The sequence below is a fragment of the Plutella xylostella genome, chromosome Z, assembly GCF_932276165.1.
Source record: "Plutella xylostella chromosome Z, ilPluXylo3.1, whole genome shotgun sequence".
Classification (NCBI taxonomy): Eukaryota; Metazoa; Arthropoda; class Insecta; order Lepidoptera; family Plutellidae; genus Plutella; species Plutella xylostella.
Window position 1 is genome coordinate 1,598,811 of NC_064012.1, and position 21,501 is coordinate 1,620,311.

The following is a 21,501-nucleotide window of genomic DNA, read 5'->3' on the forward strand; positions in this document are numbered from 1 at the left end:
GCGTCAGCTACGCTACTACGAGCCTATCGACAAGGATTTGATTTTGACAGGCAGTGCCCGCTTCTAGAGCATGGATTACGTTGTACCTGAGCGTTGTACGTAACGTACAACTTATCCATGACCGAGTCAGTTGGAGTCAGTAGTAGCCATATAGTAGCCAAGGACTTTGTGTAGCGGGTAGTGGGTAGTTTTCACGTTGACCACAAGTTTGTCTTTTTTTTATATTAGGTTTAACGGCCCTGGATACGTGTCCTTTTGAGCCACACAAGTTTGTCAAGTCAGTGTAAAGCTGCGTACACACCCCGGGCCAACGAACGCCCAACGAACGCCAACGGTTATCCCAACGATGGATATTTATCATACATAATACAGGACAGATTGCAGCAACGAAGGCCAACGAAATCCGTTCGTAAGTTGGGCCGGTCTGTACGCAGCTTAAGAAAAATCCAGTGCTGAGTCACAGCGGCGCAGTCGATTTCGGCGGCGGCGCCAGTCACTGGCCATAATCTAAATCTACCTATGTCTCGAGTCCGCGCCAGGCTACGCAATACAGTCTGATAGACGCAAGGGCAGAAGCGGCGCTGCACTGTATTTTGTGATTGTGTTTGTGTTTGCAACTTAAGTAAACACTCATTAAACATAAATAAATAAAAATATCTCAAATGTATATAATCTTCGGAAAAAGGAATTTACTGTCCCAAATACTGACCCTAAAATGTATGAAAATTTTGGAACGCAGCTTTAGTTCAACTTGTATTGGGATGTGTGAATGTGACATGGCGTCCATCAAGATATACCACGGCTGAAATTTTATGAAACTGTACTAAAACAGTGGTCTTATTGCTTTTTATTACCGGGGCCGCAATAAATCGTACAATTGCATTGATGGTAATGCATGCAAGGAAACCGCAGCGAATAAGCGATGGGTAGGATATTTGAACTAAATGCTTCATTACAGCAGTCTTTAGATGGCGGTCGCCGATTGATAGATTTACCGTAATTTGCATTGAAATACTAATAGAAAGTTTTGTGTGTTTTCAGGTACTTTGAGAAGCATCAAACCCATCCGTATCAGGTAAGATAAATATTTCACTACGACCTCGGTAATGCAGTGCTGCTTAGGAGCACTATCCGAAATATGGTTAGCCCTGGCTTCAATTAAGTACCTAGGTACCTCTGTTGTGAAACGGCCGCAATCATCGTCGTTTAGTCCACCTGAACAAGTTCTTCATATTGTTGGTCTCTATTCGGATGATATTGGCGCTTTTCACTAACTCTAAATCACCTAAACATGTATTGTAGTTTAAAATTATGATTTTGATTGAAATCAACATAGCAAACATCAAATTGTATACTGTGTTGGCCCATAGCATTCTTCACAATGATGTCTTGGTGACTTGTGTTGACTTAGTAGTTACCATATTGCACTATGTCAACAAAGATGCATTAAGGTATTATTCTTTCGTACACAGAAGTACAAGAGTGAAAGAAGGGCTGCCGGGGAATATGTGTCCTCGGAGAGTCACTACTCTCCTCTTGTGTCACCGAATGGCAATGTGGCGTCCCATGGACACGGCCACACCGGCCATTCCGGGCATGGCCACCACCACTACAGTCACTGCCCAGATGAAAGGACGTACACATCTTCGAGGAACTCATATGTGCACAAGGGAAGTGACAAGGAGAGGGAGAGAGACTATAAAACTTCTAGGGATAAGTACACAGGTATGTTTAACTTTATCTAATCACTTTATTACTGTAAAGTTTCAGCTTTGGTGACTTATATGTATATGTTTATAACAATACAATGTAAACACACATACTATAAACAATGTTAGTATGTAACTTATCATTGTATTGGTATTTAAAACTTTCCTTAGGTGAAGTAACTGAATATTATTATAAAATACTTGTAATTTATAAGTTATTTTTATGTTTTTTACATTACTTTAAAATACTTCTGCTCAATATAAATTCCTGTCTTTTGTATTGAACATCTACTTCTAAATGCACATCTAATCTTCATCAGTATCTTAAATGATATGATTATTCTGTAGTCCAATTTACACATTTTCATTTATTCATTCAAATTAATTGGCTTCCCCAAATAAGCATGGGGATTGAAATATATCTTAATTAAACTAAAATATTAATTAGTTGACTGACTTAATAAAATCATTTATTTCGAGCATGGACTTGGCTCATAGGTATTAAATCATTAGTTACATTAGGAATTTGCAATAATATTTAATTTGTGACTGTCCTCACTCAGTCTCAGGCTAAGTCTGCAATATTTATACTTACCTGCTCATTAGATACATAAGTACTAATGTTCCCTCATAATTACTGTTGTTCTCTTTCTCCTGTGCTCTTGTCCCCATCCTAATTGATGCAATGAGCTTTTTAATAAAATAATACATGTTCTCCACCCTTGTTTGTATAAATAACTAAAGAATTAAAGAATCAATCAATAGATTGAATAATTGTTTATAAATATTGCAGTTTTATAACTCACACCTAATAGAGGACAATTTAATTTTAAAATGAAAATCATCATAAAAATCTATTTTGTTATAGTTTAAATTAGAGAAAATATCTTTACAGCAAATCACTCATGTACTCATTCTAGTATGCATACATGTATCTATTTAATGGACTACATTTTATTGCTATAAGTAAACAAGAACATTAAATTATATTTATTGTGTTATCAATATTAAGCTTATGCCTTTAAACCAAAGATAGCTGAATATTAACTGCACATCTAGTTAATCAAAGTAAATAGTTGCATGAAACTTTTTTTTGATAATAGCTAAATAGAGCCAGTATATGAGTATTATGAGTCCAGGTGATGCCAGTATTGAGTTAAGCTTTAGATAACTGCAAACATCTTAGTATCAAACTTTTTATTCAATAATTTATAATCAAGCTGTAACCTTAGGCTGTAGGTAACCTTAGGCTGCCAGTAGGTAAACTGTTTGCTGATTACTAAGCTAGCGGCATCTATTTTGAGTATGCGAGTTTTGCGCTCACTGTACTTAATTTACAGCCATAGTATTGAATTGAAATTTTATTAATACCATAGCTCTCATTTTAGTTCACTCAATTACATACGGACAATGTAAAACCACTCAACCAACATCACCGTCACAATTTAACAGTCTCTAACACGTTAACTTATTCATCTTACAGTTAGTGTTCAAGTTGGGACCTAAGTTTATATCAGTGTTGGGCCAGTTGTTTATCTAGCTCTCACTTAGCTGTCGCGCCGGAGGAAATGTCGCGTCTCCGGTGTTTGTAACTTCTCCAGCTTGAAACTTTATTGTAGGATAGTTGTGTACAGTTAGCAAAATAGATATTAATGCCGCTGTAGACAAACACTTTAATTTTATGATTTACTGTTGGGTGTATATGTGACATATACTTAAACTATCGAGTTTGTTATTATTTGATTCACCTATCTTCCACCCATCAGTCTTAGGTTCAAACTGTTTGCACTGGGGTGGCATCCTTATCATCAAGTCCTGGGATCAGGAACATAGGGTCATAGAGAAGGTTTAAAGTCTGAATGGTGCTGCCACACCTTCGACTTCGTGCCGGCTCATACCGAGTGCAGATGCCTCCTGGGGTCGCATACATATTATTATCTACTTTGATGTCTGTACATAGCTGTATAGAGTTGAGCTGCCTAGTAGGCCATGTCAGTAGCTTCGACACATTTAACTATGTGAACTTTGGCGACGAGGTTCGATATGTTAGTCGGTAAAGATCTTATCATGAAGATAATTTACTATGTAAATGATATAACACCTGTAGAAATAGCCAGCAAGCGCATGACGCTGCCGCTTCTAAGATGTGTGAGATAAATTAACTGTGAGATGAATTCGTATACGATATGGCGAATGTTAGGTATGGAAGATAAACTTAGAATTTGCAGGTTAAACCTAAGATTCACTGCGAGGAGCTTAAAATATTAGAATTTTCTCTCCGATACAACCTCCTTTAAAAAGGCCTATGTCCAGAAATGGACAGGTCATGAGGCCAGTCACCGCGTTTTATGGAATTCGCCATTGGCAAAAATAGTACAAAATGTTTTGTACTACAGTTGGTTAACCAATCATTACTGGGTTTAGTTTGAAATATGTACATTTAATTTAATTCCCTGTAGGCGCAAATCAAGACTGCAATTATACCACCCTCTAAAGTAAAACTGTACCTAATGTTCGAATATCCTCTCCTTAACCAACCCAACCGCTTTCCACTTCCAGACAGCGTCAGATCACCCAAGGAGAAGCGTAGAGACAACGAGCGCGAGAGAAGCAACCACGAGCGGAGTGGTGACCCCGACAAGAAGAGTCGCGGCACCCTAAACAATAGCGTTAGTAGGAGTAACAAATACGAGAAGAGAAGCGGGAACAGCGCAGCAGAGCACAGCGCGGCGACGGCCAACGAGTGGTCCGAGCACATCAGCTCATCAGGGAAGAAGTATTACTACAACTGCGTCAGCGAAGTGTCACAATGGGAGAAGCCCAGGGACTGGGACGCACGGCGGACCTCATCCAAAGATTCATCATATTCATCTAGGAACAGTAAGTGTTGTTGTTTAATTATGCTTGCGCATCTCTCTACAGTATACTCTTGCACTTGTTTCATAAACAATCGCCCGCGTCGGTTCGTTGGACTTGAGATGTAAATCTTCTTCGTGCGTAGATGCGTACGGTTTGAATTTATTAGACGCGTAACCATATCCTGTAGGTGTTGAAGTTTCTAACATTATTAGTAGTGATATCTGTAAAAGATTATGAGATTATGCAGTCTTAAGTAGGTACTAAAGCGTCGACGTGACTATGAAGTTAGTTATGCTACTTCTCGGCTGCCTACATTAGGTGTGCTGTGCGTCTGATGATGAACAATCATTCGTCAACATCATCGTAATCGTCCACTGCTGGACATAGCTTAGGCCTCACCAAGGAGCGCAACACTCTGTGCTTGGCCTATTCCATCTAGGCACTACCGGCCACTTTTCTAACATTTCGATTTCAGCCTTTAAAAAAAACCATAAAATTTGTTTTTACCTTATTATATTAAGTTCACTACTATCATTATAGGTCATAGAAACAATTTAGCAAAAGAGCCAAGTATTATGTAATAACCCTGTAGGCAATGTACAATGAGAGAAAACTTTGTGTATCATAATATAAGTTTTATTTGTGGGGTGTTCATTGTTTAAACTTACTTTATTGCTTTTGTGGCGAGTGTATATTCAGTTGTTTGTATGAATGTTGCTTTATAAACATAACTATAAAAGAAGTATCCCAACACTTTTCATTGAAGGCTTGTGACTGGCAGTGGCCTGGGGTTAATGTATTCTATTTATATTTAGCTTAACGGCTTTCTACAATTAAAATGGGTAAAGAAAAGTAGCCATATTATATTGTCTGAACTTAAGACTGCTGCCACTGTCTGAAAGAGAAGCAGTTTAGATTAAACTGCCTTCCTTACATCTTGATCATCAACATATAATCGTCCACTGCTGGACATAGGCGTCTGCCAAAGAGCACCACAACACTGTACTTGGACTCCTCATCATCAGATCATCGCATTATACGCCTCTACCACAGGCTATTGGTCGAAGGTCCCAGACTGGAGGATGACCTAAATTAACCCGCAAATAAATAGCTTATTTAGGTGATAAAACAGTATCGCACAGAGGATTAAATGGTTTCCATCTATTTTGGTATGGTTATAAAATAAATATAAATAAGTGTTTTAATTGTTTAATGTTTACAAACGTTTCTGTGCTCTCATTTCCCAGAAAGTTGTAACTTCTGTTGTTGCAGAATACTTATCATTGAAATGATCTTTCTGATAAGATAGTAGAAACAGTCTAGATTGTGTTCGACTGGCGTACTGCATAATAGTTCTTTCACTATTGGAGATACTGTCACAAATTCAATAACATTATTTCATGTTTCTAAAATATTATTGTATTAGTGAGTTATTTTAGGAAGTAAGGAAAACTTCAATTATTTTCCATAAGCTGAATAAATACTAACCTATACCAAGGCGTAAAAAAGTAATCAAACATGGCTTGAATACTAAAAACAAAAACAAGCAAGCGAATTTTAGAGAGCATTAGCCATTCTTAGTATATGTATTATTCCTATTACATTTTACTCTCATACACTTTTAATATGTACAGATCATTAGGTTGTATAACTATTAAGTACTTAAAGATTAGACGACCGAATGGCGTAGTGGTTAGTGACCCTGACTACTGAGCCGATTGTCCCGGGTTCGATTCCCGGCTGGGGCAGATATTTGTTTAAACACAGATATTTGTTCTCGGGTCTTGGATGTGCCCATAAAATGGCAATAGGCCCGCCCCCTATTACATTGGGACTAACATAACACTCTGGTGAAAAGTAAGTGCAGCAATGCACCTCTGCCTACCCCGCAAGGGAGTACAAGGCGTGAGTGCGTGTTTTTTTTTTTTCTTAAAGATTAGTGAAAAAAGCAGTTAGGCCTCCCCAGGTTCGATTCCGAGGGATTAATTCTCACTGTTGGATGTGCTTAAACAATGGCATTAGGCCTTCTATTTAGGTCTATCATAAAACCTAGATCTGAGTGTTTGTTGTTGTAGCGTAGTAAATAAATAATATTTATGATTGCCTAAGATAGCTATTATGCGACTGCTTTTCCGTGTTGCTTGTGTAAATGTCTACCACCCGTAGTGCTAAATGATATCCTAAAACTATGCAATGCGATTTGTGCACATTTGTATTTATATATTTTATGTCATGAAAGTATCCTTATGAAGCTGTGCCATCAATCCTGGCTAAGTGTTTTGACAGGACTGATCTCATTTCATTCCTCCTAAGAGTTATTTAAATATCCAGCTGCGTCCAGTACAAATACTATTCTTACTGTGAGTTTGGCGTTTGAGTTGGCGATACTGTGTATCAGTTGCCCAATCGTTGAATCTGCTGTTAATCCGGCCAAGGGCCTATCAAACGGCAGAGCTATCCACTACCGCTAGCGCTAAACTTCATTACCACTATTGACATTTGTAAGTACATATTACCCAAATCCACAGCGGCAGCGGATAACTAGTTTGAATAGGCCCTAATGACTAATTGGAATATACTTGTACTAATTTTATGCTTTCCATTTTACCCATTTCAATAGATCACGACAAGAGATCAAGTTCGCGGACAGGGCGGGAGACAGAAAAGGCAAGCAAAAAGAACAGCGGCTCGGACAGGTATTGGAACTCCAGCAGTGCGCGGGAAGACGACGGCCATGACAGAAATAGACCAAAGCACTCGGCGCATGAGGGTGAGTCATTTATGTAATATCAATAGCCTACTGCTCCATATAACTGCCCTAGGCCTATCTTATTCGGCCACTGAATAAGTCCATATATAGGAACAATATGAAAAGGCGGTCGCCACAAATTAAAGTGGGAGAGAGAAGGAGTATTGAAAAACATACGAACAGGATGACATGGCATTAGTCCGTGAGCTATCTGGTATCATCATCATCAATTATTTTATCCCTAATCTGGAACACAAGAGGACAATCTTTATCCGATCATACTACATAATAGATACATTTTATGACAAAACTATTGTTATGAGTACTCTACGTATTGCATTATCATTAAACACTATGGGCCTATGTCCGATTTGGCAGTGGATGCGTGATGTCTGATACTGATGAAATGCTGAGACCTTAACAACGACGTTAACAACTTTTTCCAAGCAGTAACCCATAAGAACCTCAATCATTGCTCCCTCTCCGCAGATGGTCAATCTCTGCAAGACATGGACATCTCGCCGGACCGCAGCACGCCGCTGTCGGAGGTGTCCTACGGGGCGCGGGACGCCCGCGGCGCCGAGCCCGCCGCCGTGCCGCCTGTCGTCGTACTTGACAATTCTAATCAGCCTGTGAGTTTTGTGACGAAGCTGCGTTGAGCTGCTGGAGATGATGCCTGTCGTGTGTGCCTCACCGCGGTAGCCAATATACTCCATAGCACTGCGACGGGCATCCGCACTGGTATCCACAAAACGAAGTCGAGGCCCTTATAATACTATATATCTACCCCGACAACTATAACTATACTTTGTGTAATATAGCATGAGTCCTTTGACGTTAAATAAAATTGATTGATTTACAGATTTGTTATGAGACTTGTGCTATATTTTACAAAGTATAACTTTATTCTTCCCATCACAAATCAGGGTTAATAAATAGCTTATTATCATCTCCCATAATTGATGGCAAGGTTCATAAAATGTATTCAAATGCACTCACGGTAAATTTATGCCGTCAAAATTTGGTTTTACTTCTCACGTCCCGGTGACCCATTAGTAATCCAGACACAATAGATTTTTCGTTGATTTCGCGGGATGTAATGTGAGAGGTTAATCCAACACAATCCTAACCAACTGCCCATCCCACAGAGCGGCTCGCTGCTAGCGGCGGCGCTGCCCCGCATCGTGTCCAACAACGGCGGCGCGTCGCCGGGCAGCGCGGACGCGGGCTCCCCGCACCGGGACGCGGGGCCCCCCACGCCCACGCACTCGGAGAACGTGGACCCCCACGCGCCGCCGCTGCATCTGGACAATGTGCTGCCTAGAAAGAGTGAGTTTTTATTGAAAACTAGCTGTTTAAAAAGTTTTCCCGTGGGAATTCCGGGATTAAAAGTAGCCTATGTTTTTTCCCAGGGTCTATACCATATGTATACCAAATTTCATTTAAATCCGTTCAGTACTTTTGGCGTGAAAGAGTAACAGACAGACAGACAGACACAGTTACTTTCGCATTTATAATATCAGTTAGGATAACGAGCATTTTTGTTAGTACTGCGTGTATAAGGAAGTGCTGGATCAGAACCGATGGTACGGTCAGCTGCATAAGTAGCTATACACTTTTGTTCCTTGTCAAACTAGCTACATAACAAACTGACAATGTTTGAATAGGCAGTTTGTGAGTTGCAAGGTACAAATGTGTACAGCTACTTATGCGGCTGACTTGTACCATTGTTTCTGATTCTTATCCAGCACTTAATAAGTTACAGACAGTTTCTTTTGATGGTATTTGCTCAGGAACCATAACGTATTGGGGATTGATTCGTCTATAATATGCAGGTCTACTGTACGTTGGTTAGTCACACATCTAGGTGTGTCAGCAGATTATGTTTCCATTCATCGTAACAGTGCTAAATGGTTTCAAGCAATGATCAAGTTTAATTCGAGGCAGCCATTCTTGGCTGCCTCGAATTAAATATCAATCAATATCCTCTCTATGAATATAGTTAAATAGAATCACTATTATGACAGACCGCAAGGGCTATTTTATACGTTTATTGCATAAAATGTCGGCTGCATCGTATAAATCACACACGAGCGAGTCTTGGTCAGCAGTCCGTCATAATGAGCGAGAACCATGAACATCTTTTATCATCATACATTAGGTCGAAATACCCGCCCCCGCGATTGCCCTAAGATCAATTAGCATAGTTCCCTCCGCAATACAATTTCCCATTAGCACACATTTCACCCCCCAACAGTGGAATCGTTGGGCAGCTACTTGTTTGTCCTTATTCTTTGGCTGCTTTTATAGCCTTTCCCCTCTATGGATTAGTTAAAGCTTTAGCATAGTTCCCACCTAATCTCTAATTAAGCCATCTGACCGCCCACAGTGGAATCGCTGGGCAGCTACTCATCAGTTATCCTTTGGCTGCTTTATAGTCATAAACCTCCTTGGCGATTTCAATTCAGCATTTAGTTTAGCTTTATTACAGTTCCCACCTCCATACAAACTGTAATTAAGCCGTCTGACCCCCCACAGTAGAATCACAGGGGAGCTAGAGCCCAGTTATCTTTTGGTTGCTTTAATAGTCACGACCCTCCAGCTTTACCTTAGTTCTCTCCCTGACACAATCTCATATTCTAACATACCGCTCACAGTGCAATCACAGGGGAGCTAGAGCACATATCCTTTGACTGCTTTAATTGTCACGACCCTCCAGCTTTACCTTAGTTCTCCCCCTAACACAATATCTTATTACGACCACCCCTCCCCAACAGTGGAATCGCGGGGAAGCTACTCGTCGGTGGTTATCCTTTGGCTGCTTTTGTAGTCACGCCTATCGTCCACGATGCGATTAATAATAATTTAATTATTAAATTCATTTATTCAAGTAACAAGACTCAGAGATTGTTAGTAGACACAGTTTAAAGAGCATTTAGTTTAGTTTCAGCTAATATCCTCCCACGAAATAATAATTAACATTACACCCTCCCCACAGTGGAATCGCTGGGCAGCTACTCGTCAGTTATCCTTTGGCTGCTTTAAAGTTTTGAACCGATACGATTTCAATTCAGCATTTAGTTTCGCTTCAGCTTAGTTTCCTCCCCGATACAATCTCTCATGGACACCCATTTGACAGCTAATATCCTCCCACGATATAATCATTAACATGACACCCGTCTCATTAACACACTTGCCCTCAGTGGAATCGCTGGGCAGCTACTCGTCAGTGGTGGGCAGCGCGCTGCACGCGGCGCCCATGCTGACGCCCTCGCTGGTGAACTACGTGCGCTCGGACCTCACGGCGCACGTCACCGGCTGGCCCGCCGACCTGCTCGAGAAACAGGTACCACTTGCACAGTGTAGCGAAGCGGGATTGGGATTGATTGATTAATAACGCTGATTAACTGCCAGAGATACCTGGCAACACTGGTGGCTGTCAGTTTAATTTTCAAAGCTCTCGAGTCTTTAAATTAATAAAAATAGTAAATAACGGCTATTATAACAACAATCGATCTTTATAATATAAAAAAGTGCGTTATTCATACCTACAAGTGTATCCAAGTGCTCTAAATAAAGTGAAAAAAGGAAAAATCAAAAATTCCTAGTGGACCTAACGGTCGCTAGAACAGTGCTCAATTCAAAACAAAAATACTGAAAATCAATAGCTACATAGCTAGAATCCAATATTACTCAAGACAGGAACACATGAAAAGAAGTAAATAGGATCTCAGAATCAAGGTATTTACAAAGAAAGTGATTATTTTTTGAGTGGCAAGATCATCAAATCAAGTAAACAAAATCACGACATCTGTTTGCAGAACACAATATTAACTTCATCAAAATATTTCCTTGCCAATAAGAATTCCAAGAGGTGCCGCTACTGCCCACTAGGTGGCGCTAAAAAATTGTAGAGCTTCCTAAGAAATATTGTAGAGACAACTTACATTAATTGTAGAGACAACCAAAGTATTGTAGAGACCACGCACAGAAAATTGTAGAGTCTCCTAAAAGATTTGGTAGAGACATTTTTGAAGAAATCTATTAAATTTTCCGGATATCAACATGAATAGTGAAGACTTTAAAAACCTACTAGAAGATTTTAGATTGAAAATAGGCAAAGATATGTTTGAAAAGATGCAAGAGTCGGAAAACAGAATACTTCTAAATATAAACGAAAAATTGGATGCAAAAATTTGTCAACTCACAGAGGAAATGGAACATTTGAAAAATATTAATGAAGAAAATGAAAAAAGACTTGATATCCTCGAGAAACATTCGAGACAGAAAAATCTGATTTTGTTTGGAATGAAAGAAAAAGAAAAATCATACGAGGAATTAGAAATACTTGTAAAGGATACAATTAGAAATACTCTGAACATAGATTGTGATAAAAATGAAATTGATTTTGTAAGACGTATCGGAAAACTTACACACGATCGCCCAAGGCCAATTCTTTTCGGACTAAATACACTAGGCAAAAAGATAAAAATTATAAAAAGCAAGAAAAAATTAGAAGATATCGGAGCTTACATAACTGAAGACTACCCCAGGAAAATATTAGAAAAAAGAAAATCCTTGCAATCTCAGTTACAAGACGAAATAAATAAAGGCAACAAGGCAAGGATTGTCTACGATCGTTTAGTTGTAACAAACAAATCAAATAAGAGAAGTCTCTCTCAGAGCCCCGAAACGAAAGAAGGGGATAAACTACCAAATTTGAATACAAGGCAAGCCCCCAAAAAATCAAAACAGCAACCAGAAACATCAAACAGACTGACTATAACCTCATATCTAAAAGGGAAAAAAGATGCAGCATAGCAAATAGATTTAATAGATAAAAGAATCCCCCCACAAATAAAAACGCAAGCACACATATCAAGGAAAACTGACAAAAACTATAAAAGACAAACACAAAATAATATTGCTACTGGCAAAACCAGTACCTCTCCCAATACGGCCGGTCCCCGCGGGAGCAGTAGACCAGAACCCTCCATAAATAAAATCAAAGACACAAAAGAAAAATACGAATCAAAACTAAAAATATGCACTTACAACACAAGATCTCTTAAAGCAGAAAATCGACTGATTGAATTAGAATATGCCCTAGAAAAAATTAATTGGGATGTATTGGGAATTTCAGAAGTTAAAATAGAAGGCCACTCTATGATACAAAAAGAAAAATACATTATAATGTACAAAGGTATTAAGAAGGGAAGAAATGGCATTGGCTTTATGATTAAACCTCACCTGAAAAACAATATACAAGACTTTATAGCATACTCAGATAGAGTTGCAAGAATTGATTTAAAGTTTGAACACACTACATTAAACATAATACAAGTATATGCTCCGACAGAAAAAGCAACAGATAAAGAAATAAGTTTATTCTATAAAGATATTGAAAGTGCATTGAAAGGGACAAATAGGGACACAATATTAATGGGAGACTTCAACGCTAAAATAGGCTGGCCAACCAAAGAAGAATACTTAATATGTGGTCCTAATGGATACGGCGATAGAAATGAAAGAGGAAGCATTCTTATCAACTTTTGCTTTCAATATCAGTTGCACATAACGAATACACTATTAAAAAAAAATGAAAAACAAAAATGGACATGGATCTCACCGGACGGAAAACACAAGAATGAAATCGACTTCATATTAGTGAAAACCAGAGAAAAAGTTCAAAATAATGAAGTTATCAATACAAAATTCCCAAGCGATCACAGACTTGTTAGAATTACATACAGCCTGGATACAAATATAAGAAGAAATAGAACAAAGTTCACGGTTAAATCCAAAAACTTCACAGAGATTGAGGCTGAGTCCTTAAAAAATATGGCTAAAGAAATTATGCATACCATCTATTCAGAAGATATAGACGAAACCTATAAAAAAACTATCCAGACCATCAAAGGATGTGTAGAAGATCTACCAGTGGATAAAGAGAACACTAAAGACATGAATTTTATTACAGAAGAAATAAAAATTCTTATTGAAGAAAGACATAGATTAAAAAACGTTAGCCAGAGAACACCGGAACAGAAAAAAACATTAAAAAGGCTCTATAAGAAAATTAGTAAGAAAATTAAAGAAGTAAAGAACAAGAAGAAATTAGAGACTTTGGAAAAAGAACTAGAAATAAGGAGCTCTACAAAACACACAATTAAAAGATTTGGTAAAGGCAAAGAATGGATTACTTCCTTATCTAAAAATATCACTAATAGGCAAGAAATTTTAGAAGAAGCAACTTCCTTCTACAGAAATCTATACTCCAACAAAGATGAACCAATTTCAAGCACTCTATCGGAATTAGATTTTTTAACCGACGAAACTGTTCCTAGTATCTTAAATAGAGAGGTGGAAAATGCAATTGAACAACTCAAAAAAGAAAAGAGTTCGGGTGAAGATGGGATAACTAATGATATTATCAAAGCAATGGTAGAACCACTTACTCCTCACCTGACCAAATTATTTAATAGCATAATAATCCAGGAAAAAATACCCAATGATTGGAAAGAATCGATTATCACCTTGATATACAAAAAAGGAGACCCGTTGTTGATCGACAACTACAGACCTATATGTCTTCTACCAACAATCTATAAACTATTTTCAAAAGTACTGCTTAACAGAATGTCCGCACAGCTAGAAGAACAACAGCCAAGAGAGCAAGCTGGGTTTCGAAAAGGATTCTCAACTACTGACCATATATTCACAGTCACCCAAGTTATGGAGAAATTTGTAGAGCACAACAAGATACTATACCTGGCGTTTGTGGACTACACGAAGGCATTTGACTCGATTTCACATGAATGCGTCTGGAACTGTCTAAGATAACAAGGTATACACACAAAGTATATTAACATTCTACAGACCATATACGAAGAAACGCAAGCAAAAGTCAAATTAGAGAGAGTAGGCACAACATTCCCTATAAATAGAGGTGTAAAACAAGGAGACCCAATTTCTCCTAAATTATTTACGGCTCTCCTTGAAACTATATTCAGGAATATGAATATTGAGGACCAAAGCTTCGGAATCAACATTAACGGCGAGAGACTTACACACTTGAGATTTGCAGATGACATCGTCATTTTAGCGGAAAATCACGAAGATATACAGGCAATGCTAACCAAGCTTGATACCGAAAGTCAGAAAGTAGGCCTCTACATGAACCCGACAAAAACCAAAGTAATGACAAACGGAATAACGAAGCCCATCTACATAGATAGCGGCATCATAGATTATGTACCAGATTATATATACTTAGGTCAGACTATATCATTTCAAAATCCCATGAACAAAGAAATTGACAGAAGAATAGCTTCAGCGTGGAAGAGATATTGGTCAAACAAAGATGTCTTCAAAAGCAACCTGCCAGTAAATCTTAAGAAAAAAATAATGGATAACACCATCCTACCCGCATTATTATACGGATGTCAGACATGGTCACTTACAAAAAACATAGTACGTAAAATTATTACATTCCAAAGGGCTACAGAGAGATCCATGCTCGGGCTAAAACTTCAAGACAGAGTCAAAAATGCAGAAATACGACGCATAACCAAAATAACAGATGCAGTAGATATGCTCTGCAGACTAAAATGGAAATGGGCCGGGCACGTAGCAAGGACCACTGATGGACGATGGAGCGAGCGCATTCTCCACTGGTACCCGAGAGACACGACCAGACCACCTGGGCGCCCGAAGAGACGCTGGTGCGACGACATCGTGGAGATAGCCGGCAATACCTGGACAAGACGAGCTAAGGACCGACGAGATTGGCAAACTATGGAGGAGGCCTATACCCAACTATGGGTGACCAAATAAAACATTATGTTTATTTAATTAATGCATGCACTACACCTTTAATATAAATTATATCTTAATTATTTAATCTTAATGATATTATCTGAATAAATGAATACTTATATAATTAATAATTAAAAAATGAAATAATTAATAATAATAGTTGTAAGTTGTAAATTCAGAATTTTGTTATATATATGATGCATGTTTGAAAATAACTTAACTATTTGGAAATAAATGGCTTTTGTATTTGTATTTGTAACTGCCAGTTTCTATAACTCTATCTATCCGTAACTGGTAGTTACTTTCATACAATTTTGACAGATTGTTACTTTTGATTATGTCAAAATCGTATCAAAGTAACTATAGTGCCACAATCTTATCTGTTCCGGTGACGGCGTCGCATCCAGTGATGCCATAGATTAAATTTTGCCGTGGTTTAAACGACAATGCATTTCTGCTATTACCTATTGTTATAATTAGGTACATTCATAAGTGTAGATAAATAAAAATATAGGGTCGATAGTAAATGAAAGAGGATATTTATGTAATATATCAAACGACATTTGTTGTAAGTATAAAAAAATTGTCCACGGCGAACAGAAATAAAATTAGTTCTGATTCTGATTATGTTCTGATATAAGACATTAAATCTAGATTTTACAATGATATAGGTAGTTAATATCTGTGGGTCGTGGGAATAACGAGATAGATAGACTTAAAAAAACTGTTAAGTACTTAATTATTATTTATTTATGAACACTTTATTTTACATTTTCTAAAGTAACAAGAAACAAGAGCATAAAATTAAAAGAAATTCAGACAATGTACAAAGGCTAATTGCCAACAATCCATTTCTTCCAGCCAACCCTTGATACTTGTAGGGGAAGAAGAAGATGTCATTAATCATCATTATTTCGTCTAAAATCACTGCAGGTGCGAGAAATTCTGCTTGGTATACTGCCTAAGGTATAGGTACGCAGCGTCACTCACACCTGTAATCAAAGAAAAATAAAGATTATATACTTTCATCACGACCCATCCCGTCCCCACTGCTGGGGTACGGGTCTCTCGGGAAAATATTAATAAAATTACATGTGAATATATGGGTAAAATTATTCGTCATATTTGGCAACACTAACCTGTAGCCGCTGCAACTCGTTCTTCCAATTTTTCAAACGGAATTAAAGGCGCCGGAATACGTTATTCTTCCTGCATAAAAGCCAATATATCTAGTATTACTTTTCTTGCATCACTTTTCAGCGCTTTTGGCATTATTTCACCCAGAAAATCACAAAACAAATTAAATAACGTAGCGTCAGCCTCTTCGCAGAAATTGACAACTCAAATAACGCACAGAGTATGAAATGTCGTTTGACAATGACATCTCTTTAGTTCACATTTTGACCACCGGAACAGATAAGATTGTGGCACTATACCAGTTATGGATAGATAGAGATATAGAAACTGGCAGTTAATAGAATAGATTATTGTCCTTTTATTTAATTATTACAGAATAACAATATGAACACACGTCGGTTGGTAGGTAGAGAAAAAGAGAAGTAGTTGCAAGACGACAAAATACATATTAAAAATATAACTTTGTGTCGGTGTTGCCAACACAGAGTTTCTTTTGCCATTTCTTCTCTGTTTATTCCGTGGAATTTTGGGGTTAACTTAGGGTAGCCAAAATGTGTTAAGATATCGGTAGTATATTAGCAAAAAAAAAACAACAAAATTTGTTTATTAGATTTAATGTAAAAGAGTAACAAACGTTTATACTTACAAACTTTTGCGTTTATAATACATATTAGTAGTAATCAATTAAAACAAGACTATCTCCCCTTGCACTCCTCATTACTACCCATATGATTCTACCTATATCTATTGACATTATCCGTAGGCTCGCTTATAATGGTTACCACTTTTGTCTGCTATGGATGCGTTAAGAAATGCCACAGTATAACGTTCAGGATAATCCTCATTCTGCTTACCTTTACATACCCTTTTTGTAACACCCATTACAGAGCGTTGCAAAAAGGGTATACAAAGCCGATCTACGTGTGCAGCTGATTTTATTATTGGGCTTAGATATATGACATGCTGCACTCGTAGGTTTCAGCTTAGTAAACCCTTTTGTAACACCCTACGCGGGAAGCTAACTACCCTACTTCATGCCCCGCGTGTCCCTACACCTGTACGCGGGAAGATCTCATGACCGCTACCAGCGGTGCAGTATCAGTGGCTCAGTTCTGGGCATGTATTATTTAGCGACTTTGTTGGTTTGTCGTCGACACGATAAGAACACACACCCTACAGAGCGACAAAATGTAACCTCTGCACTATATTGCAGGCTAACAAGTTCACGGAGGACGCGTACCAGCTGGGCTGCCTGCAGTGCACGCGCGTGTCCGCCGAGCTCAAGTGCACGCGCTCGCTGGTGCGCCACACCGAGATCTCCGCCACGCTGCACGAGCAGAAGTGAGTTTTATGACTATAGGTGTAGGGTTGATCGTGTGATCTTTACCCCTTTATTATAAAATGCAACCAAAATATTGTTTTGTAATAAAATCGTCGATTCGTCGTATATACTTTGTAAATGATAGCATATGCCATATTGTTATGATTTCAAACATTTTGTTCGTGATTTGTTATTTTTGAAATGAAAATGAACTTTATTTATCAGGCACGACGATTTGTCAGTGAAAAGTCATAGGACTCAGTCAACGAGGTTCCTAAGTTGACGGGCCAATACCACGGTGATAAGTCCAAAAACAGGTTTATTGTTTGCTATCATCATCTTTATTATATGCAATAAAGATAGATAGCCGCACTTTGAACTTTGGTCATCAATATGTCTAGTACAGGGGGTCAAGTACAGCCCGTCTAGTAAAGGTTTTGCAATTTAAAAAAAATTAAAGTTTACGTTTTCTTCTGTCATCTGCATAGATTATAAGTCAAAAGTTTTATGATAGTTTTCGCTAGAGGTGCCACTTTGTATGCGAGAAAACGTAAACTTTTATAGTTTCCGACAATCTAAAAAATCTATACTATGTCTACAGGTTTGACAGTTTGGCGAAAACTATAAAAGTTTGAGTTCTCTCATACTAAGTGGCGCCTCTTGCGGAAACTATCATGAAACTTTTGATAGATAATGAATGCAGATTTCAGGAGAAAACGTAAACTTTTTTAGTTTTCAAAAATAACAAAACCTTTACTAGACGGGGCTCAAGTACAGCCCCCTTGGCCTCTACCCAGGGTGTGATAGTTTGTCGAAGACTAATAAAAGTTTACGTTTTCTCGCATACAAAGTGGCACCTCTAGCGAAAATTATCATGAAACTTTTGACTTATAATGTATGCAGATGACAGAAGAAAACCGAAGCCTTGTTCGTTTTCGTAAATTGCAAAACTCTTACTAGAGGCTCAGGCGAATTGATTGACCACTCTTTCAATACTTTCTGCAAGTCTATTACTAGAATTGCTAGGGCCACACACAGCGTACCATTTTTTTATATCTTTGTTTACCATATTCAAATGCAACAGTTTCCAAATTTTCATCTCAATAAATTCTGCCAGAGCGACGGTTTACCAAAGAATACTCACGAGCACAATATTAAGTCTGTATTTTTTGTCCACAGAATAATGTACCTGCGACAGCAGATCTCGCGGCTGGAGGAGCTGAAGTCCCAGAACTCGTTCATGTCGGACGACTAGGGGACGTGGTGGGGGGTGGCGTCCACCCCCCCGCCGCTTCACCTCCCCGCGCCCGCCTCGCCCACCGCCTTCCCCCCGCTCGCCGGGACCTTCTCCATGCCCCTCAACGCTATACATTGTTCATTCCGCTCTTTATCTATGTAAAGTTGTAAACTAGATCGAATGATCGTTCTCGCTATTTAGGTGTGTGGTGTGAATTGGTGTTAGAGTAAGTTGAGATTCGCCAGGCCGAGGCTTGGCTGCCGATGAAATTACAATTCGACGGTGTGTTTGCATGGACTGTGTTTGCCTAAGCAATTTGATAACTCTTTAAATTTCTGGACTAGTGAAAATACTATTGTGTATGTTGAAATATTATTCTTTTACGATGTAGGTTAAGATAGCGGGAGCGAGGGCGCGGTCGGGCGGCCGCGGCGGCTGCGGCTACGTGCGCACTGTTCGCGCATGCGCAGAACTGACTAGCCGGTTACAATAGTGTTCATTTGTAAATGTATAAAACAAAATGTTAATTACACACACTGTTTCAAATAGGGCTAGCGTTTAATTAAGTTGACACAATCTGTACAGATGCATTGAGCTGATAAGTTTTATAGTTGTTAACTCTGGTTCGACGCGGTTGATGTCGATTGTGTTTTGTGAATTGTTGGTCGGATGATGGCGGGAGGGGCGCTCGGGGGGGCGGGGCCTGCGACGGGCGAGTGGGACGGCCTCGCTGCGTCGCCGGCGAGTGGAGCGAGGGAAAGAGACAGCTAGATGTCTCCGCGCTCCACGCCGCCCCGCCGAGCGCCGGTCACGGGTCACGGGTCGAGACCAATCCTCGAATTTATGTCGCATCTTCGCATTATACAGTCATTTTTAAGATTAACATTACACGGTCAGTCTTATAAGGATACAATTTTTTTGTTTTTTTTATAATGTTTTATTTTGTAAAAATAAATTATAAATCTTTTCAATAATAATATGTAAATTATAACTCTTTTCAATGTACCTAGCAATTTCTGTTTTTGTACTGTAGTAAGTACTTTAGTTCTTATGTAAGACATTGCAGGATTATTTACACAGTAATTATGTAACAGTAGTGGCACGGATGCTGCGTATCTAAATTAAACCATTGGAAATATTTGTTGTAAGCTTGAGGCGTATTTGTATCATCAGTTCTCTGTATAGAACTAGCGACGCTGAACCTAGTGATGCTAAATTGTGTAAGATTAGGCGATACAGATGAGTTTAAGGATTAAATTATTTCTCAATATGTTGACCAATCAGTGTATGTCTACAGTTGTATTAATATGAATCCGTGTAAATTGTTTGGCTAGTTTAAATACTATAGTATCACAATAGTCTGGACTTCTAGGGATCCCCCGACCTGTCTTTTGCTGTTAGTCTAAGGTTTTGCTGATCAATCGATCCATTACCTTTAAAGTAGTGTTGGTAAACCAACAATTAAGAGGGCCAAAATTGTATATGAATGTTAGCTTGTGGCCGCTAGCTTAATATACGACACAAACTAAATTTCATAAGATTCGGCCTTGCATAGGCATCAAAGATTGTGTGTCATTTTACAAACTCCGATATAAGATTCTCTGATAGGTGTGACATATTAAATTTGATTTTCCTCTAATTCTATGGACATTATAACTATTTTTATGGACATTATGACTTGTATTATTGCATGTGGTCTCGTTATTATAGTACAGATGTCTGCAGAGAGCAGGGGCCCTATCGCGAAGTAAAAACGTAGTAACAAAGAAACGAAATTATTAGTGTCAAATTCAATAAAAATAAAGCGAAAATCTTTGTCATAACAAGTTCGCGATAGGGAGCCAGGTTGGGGTGATTAAAGATTGTAACATTAATGCGACTGTAATCTTCTGTGACGCGAACTGTATTAGCAAATCGTTAGTTAGGGAAAGAACTCTGGTCTAGGTCTTTTAATTTGTCTACTAAAGTTAGGACTAATAAAAATGTAATTTAGGTAAACTACTAAAGTTTAAACACCAATATAAAAATTGTGTAAAAGTTTAACAGTGAAGTAAATACTGTGATATATGAATTCACTTACACTCGTAAAGGATATCTACATATATTATGTGACGTAGGTATTAGTGGACCTGTGTGGACCGGGTGTAAAGTAAAATGGTTGCCGACGCAAGTCGCTTATGGGTTTGTTACAAGTATCGATCAATTTGGCAATACATAATAAACATATTTTTATATTAATGCATGGAAGTCTTTGAATTAAAATTATGTGTGTTAGTAGTGAGTTAGTATTAAGTGATCCAGTTTGAAGACGCTCCACACAGGGTTTTCAAAAGTTATTCTATATATCCAACTTATATATAGGTAATTCAATCAATTGAAATGTGCAAAACCAAAAGTTTAACCAGTTTTTAATAAATCAGTTTCAAATAAAAAGTGTTTAACTTCTTTAAGAAAAAAACTGATTCATTAGTTTGAATAAAACGAAATCATGTATTTTTGAGTTTTAATTGGCATTCATAAACGCTACACCCTACCACATTAAACAAATTTACCCATACTCTTTAAAATTAACTTAATCCAGTCATTCATCATTTCTATGTATAACAGAAAAACTTATTGTTTACATTGGGATTATCATAATTCATTAATCGAATTTTATAAAAACATTTAT

At 38.1% G+C, this 21,501-nt stretch overlaps 1 protein-coding gene across 1 annotated transcript; it reads left to right on the plus strand.

The window, feature by feature from the left end:
* The first annotated feature begins 765 nt into the window (after positions 1-765).
* On the plus strand, positions 766-21,323 carry LOC105382685 (WW domain-containing adapter protein with coiled-coil homolog). The gene is made up of 10 exons (XM_048632417.1): positions 766-926; positions 1,042-1,075; positions 1,473-1,725; positions 4,269-4,589; positions 7,189-7,338; positions 7,807-7,949; positions 8,466-8,646; positions 10,521-10,663; positions 17,486-17,613; positions 18,773-21,323. The coding sequence occupies exons 1-10, from the start codon at positions 886-888 to the stop codon at positions 18,846-18,848; spliced, it is 1,470 nt and encodes a 489-aa protein (XP_048488374.1). The 5' UTR covers positions 766-885; the 3' UTR covers positions 18,849-21,323.
* The last annotated feature ends 178 nt before the right edge of the window (positions 21,324-21,501 follow it).